The following is a 4469-nucleotide window of genomic DNA, read 5'->3' as shown; positions in this document are numbered from 1 at the left end:
CTCAGCCTTCTCTTGTGGAGGCTGAACAGGTTCAGGTCTTGTAGCCTCTGCTCATAGGGCCTGCCTTGCTGCCCCCTGATCATACAAGTGGGCCCTCCTCTGGACCCTCTCGATGCTGTCCACATCCCTCCTGAAGTGCGGCGCCCAGAACTGGACACAGTACTCCAACTGTGGCCTGACCAGTGTCGCAAAGAGGGGAAGGATCACCTCCTTGGTCCTGCTCGTGATGCATCTGTGGATGCATGACAAGGTGTGGTTAGCCTTCCTGACCACATCCCCACATCGGTGGCCCATGTTCATTTTGGAATCAATAACAACACCAAGATCCTTTTCTGTCTCTGCACTGTCTAGAAGAGAGTTCCCCAGCCTGTAGGTATGCTGCTGGTTCTTCCTCCCTAGGTGCAGTACCTTGCACTTGTCAGTATTGAATCCCATCCTGTTCTCATCTGCCCACCCCTGTAACCTGTCTAGATCTAGTTGCAGCCTGTCCCTCTCCTCCAGCGTGCCCACTTCTCCCCACATCTTAGTGTCATCCATGAATTTGAACAAGGTGCTTTTCACCCCATCGTCCAAGTTGCTGATGAAGATGTTGAACAGTGCGGGCCCGAGGACCAAGCCCTGGGGGACCCCATTGTTCGCATCCCTCCAGGTCGAAAAAGACCCGTCCATCACCACTCTCTCCGTGCAGCCCTCCGGCCAGTTTGTGACCCATCTGACTGTGTAGGCACCAACGCCACAGTTGCCTAATTTTTTAATGAGAATGGGGTGAGAGACTGTGTCGAAGGCCTTCCTAATGTCCAGAAAGATTACGTCCACTGCGACACCTGTGTCCAAGGATTTTGTGACCTGGTCGCAGAAGGCCACCAGGTTGGTCTGACAGGACCAGCCTCTAATGAACCCATGTTGGTTGCCCCTAAGCATGATCTCCCCTGCTGGCCCCTCGCAGATGTGCTCCTGGATAATTTTCTCAAAGAGCTTCCCCAGGACCGAGGTAAGACTAACAGGCCTGTAGTTTCCTGGCTCCTCCTTCCTCCCTTTTTTGAAAATGGGGACCACACTGGCCCTTTTCCAGTCCTCTGGCACCTCACCAGAGCACCATGAGTGCTCATAAAGCTGTTCCGGGGTCCCGCAATGACCTCTGTTAATTCCCTCAGCACTCTGGTGTGGAGATCGTCAGGACCTACTGATTTGAACACGTCTAGATAACACAGATGTGAGATTTTTACACTACCACCTAGGATAGCATTAATGCAGGAAGACTTTAGTTCGAGCCAATTTGCATTCTAACAGAGCACAGAGATACCTCTCCGTAAGAGAGGTTCTTGCCCTGAAAAGCATTCCATCTTTCCACTCTTCTGTGAAATATGAAACATCATAACCTGAAGAAAATATGATTCTACATCCTGCTTACCACCAGACAACTTTGAGGTAAAAAGACTTCTCCAACTTTTCTCTGATCCTAATCTGCACAAAAGGAACTGTTTCAAACAGAAGACTTTACTATACCTTCAGCTCTCCAGTGAAATATGAATTTTCATTTTTACCTAGGAGAACTTTTACAATATTTGCAATATCCTATGCCTGACGAAGGGTGCCTGTACCCGAAAGCTTGCAAATAAATGTATATATTTGCAAATATCTAATTAATATAATAAAAGATATCACCTCTGTCGTGAGTTTTGGCTTCTTCAGTTAAACTGGTAATCTGCAACGAATGTGGCATCTGCTGTGCTGCTCCCTTTATGGAGGAAGAACCAGTAAGCAGAACAACCTACAATATGCACCAAGAGTGGCTACACATACCAGCAGTTGCACGAAATCAGATAGAGCTACTCCACATCTTTGAAATCTTCTCCACAATCTTTAGTACCACATTTTTTTTTAAATTATGGCAGTCTATAGCTATTGAAAGCACTGGACATTTATTCAGGACAACTTCAAATTCAGCCTGTAGAGGCCAATTTTTCAAGATTAGCAACTATTCAAAATACTTCTGAAAAAGGTAAAGCATAAACATGGGAACCTTCTCCACGTATTTACACTCTCTCTCAAAAGTCTGAACGAACCGTTCTAAATAATGCGCTTGTTCCTGCTTCATGGGAGTATCTACATAAATTGCTTACTGCAGAGTTGCCTAATTAGCTGCACAAAAAAGTGTCTCCTATCCCCATGTGCAGAGCCATTAACTGCACCGTAGGTTAGTACTGCCCAACACGATTACTATCCTGTGGCAGAGTTATTTACTCCGCCACAAAGCATGTGTAGATGGTGATTGGGGCTGGCTGGGGCATGAGGATGCTACACTGCAGGGCTGCCCCAGCCCAGCCCAGCCCAGCCCAGCCCAGCCCAGCCCCTGGCTTATTTACTTTTCATTCCATCCAGGAAGAGCACACACCAACTGCTGCAGCTTCCTGAGCCTGACGAAGGACTTTTGAACCCGAAAGCTTGCTTAATAACTATTCTCCAACCATTTGGGTTGGTCTAATAAAAGATATCAAATTCACCCAAGGAACCTTGTCTGCAAGCTAGCCTGGCACTGGAGCACACTTGTGCCCCACCCAACCTCTCCACAGCACGTTGAGTCAGGCCGGAGCAGCCCGTTGGGCAGGCTAACCCATCGGGTTCCTTGCCTGCCAGAGCTCAACATGCTGTGGTTCCAGGCACACATGTAAATGCTGTGCCCAGGAGCAATCAAAATGATAAAAATATTATTTCCACTATATGCTGTCTTGTCCTTTTTTCTTATAAGATAAATCTGTTGTGGCAGATCACATACAAGCAAGTTTGCTACAAGCTTTTGATTTAGCTTGATTCATAATTGGAAACTGTCACTCTGAAAACTTTTATTATGTTTGATTAATTCCATTACAGTAAAATTCTGACATTTGTAGCCTAGTACAATAAACTACTATTTACGAGGGAGATGTTAATGTACAATGCTCTAAAAGTCTAACCAAAAGAAAGTTTGTATGTATAGACAAACCTTTGCATCCAAAATATTGAGCGTTGTTTCAATCTGTTGAATACGGAGAGAGAGCGCTGACAGTTTCTAGGAGAGAGTTAGAACATGAGGAAACTGTTCTATGGTCTTAGCTCGTTGATACAATATAAGTGACACGGAAGCCCTTGTTACAAAATACAAAATAACGTAAGTGGGGTAATTACACAATTATAAATATTGTAGGCTAGTGAAGTTTATAGCAAATGTTCGTATTTAAAAATAATTTTCTTGTGCACAATGCTTTTCTAATTAATGGTAACCCTGCCAACAGACCACAGAGGGGATCTGGAGCCATAATAAGTTTCATAGTAAATGAGAAAGCCATCATAAATAAGCTTATTCATAGTACTGTGGTAATAAAGTTGGACCTACCATACCCTCAAATGTAAATGTTACTTGCTTCAAAAAGCTCTCTTTCAAAACCAAAGAGAAAATGGTGTGAAATGTATATATGTAACTGTACTTGCCAGGAGGGGCTGCAGAAAAGAAAAATCTGATAACAAATACAGGGAGGTGAATGGAAGCCATTTATGGTCAAAACCCTTTACAGCCAAAACAAACTGAAAGCATCAAATGCTCCAACTGCCCCTCAATCAAATTTCATGCAAAGATCTTTTTAAATGCAACTTATATTTTTAAAAATTAATCCATAAGAACTGTTACTTCTTTAACTAATCATTACCATATTCAGCCAGAGCATCCAAGCAAAATTGGCTAGCATGCTGGTTGGCAGTTACGTAGCATTCTGACAGCTTTCTGGCAGGTTAGCTAGATTCTGTCTGGCTCTTGAGCAGAACTTTTAACACCCAGAGAAAATGGCAGTTGTGCCAATGCTTTAGAAAAATAAGGAGGGACATGGTTCGTCTTCTTGACAACATAGCGACTTATTTGCAGATGGTTTTGTCCTTTCCAGATGAGTTAATCTCCTTTTTAAAAGGAAACCATAGGCCCCTTAAATAAGTGGTACATACCCATATAAACTATACAGAATTACAAGTCTGTCTTAATTTAACAAAAGCTAGAAATTTCAAAGTTAAGGCCAGTGTTGACCTTAACCTTGGGTTTCCTAGCTTATGTCAATTTAAGCTGTGACCTTGGCAACTAAAACAGATTCTGTATTTAATGAAAAAATAATCACTCTTGGAGGTTATAAAACAAGTATTTAGTCTCTTACGCAACTATGAATTTAGGTTTATGTAAATATGAATTTATCTTTCACGAAATGCTTACTTACACAGTTTAATATCTGTGGGTCACTCAGACTTCACAACTTTATTGTACTGGGAACCCACCCCCCAGCTTCATATATAGGTGCTTTGTAAAGCATATTAAATAGACATTTTAAACATGAAAATTTGCTCCGTGTTTTCTTAAACGCTAAGGATCAAGTTCAGGGCCACAAATAACAGAACCTTTCAGCAAAAAGATGAATCTACAAGGCATATAGAAGCTGAATTAAGCTCTCATC

At 42.8% G+C, this 4469-nt stretch overlaps 1 protein-coding gene across 6 annotated transcripts in view; it reads right to left on the bottom strand.

Moving 5' to 3' along the window:
- Nucleotides 1-4469, bottom strand: part of WASHC3 (WASH complex subunit 3) — a 30021-nt gene that overhangs the window by 21771 nt on the left and 3781 nt on the right. For all 6 annotated transcript variants that reach the window (XM_006019513.3, XM_006019514.3, XM_025198914.1 and 3 more), the window contains one exon: nucleotides 2984-3049. In XM_006019513.3, coding sequence (XP_006019575.1) covers nucleotides 2984-3049 — 66 coding nt within the window. The remainder of the gene's footprint in view (nucleotides 1-2983; nucleotides 3050-4469) is intronic.

The sequence above is a fragment of the Alligator sinensis genome, unplaced genomic scaffold, assembly GCF_000455745.1.
Source record: "Alligator sinensis unplaced genomic scaffold, ASM45574v1 scaffold74_2, whole genome shotgun sequence".
Taxonomy (NCBI): domain Eukaryota; kingdom Metazoa; phylum Chordata; order Crocodylia; family Alligatoridae; genus Alligator; species Alligator sinensis.
This window is presented reverse-complemented; position numbering and strand designations above follow the sequence as displayed.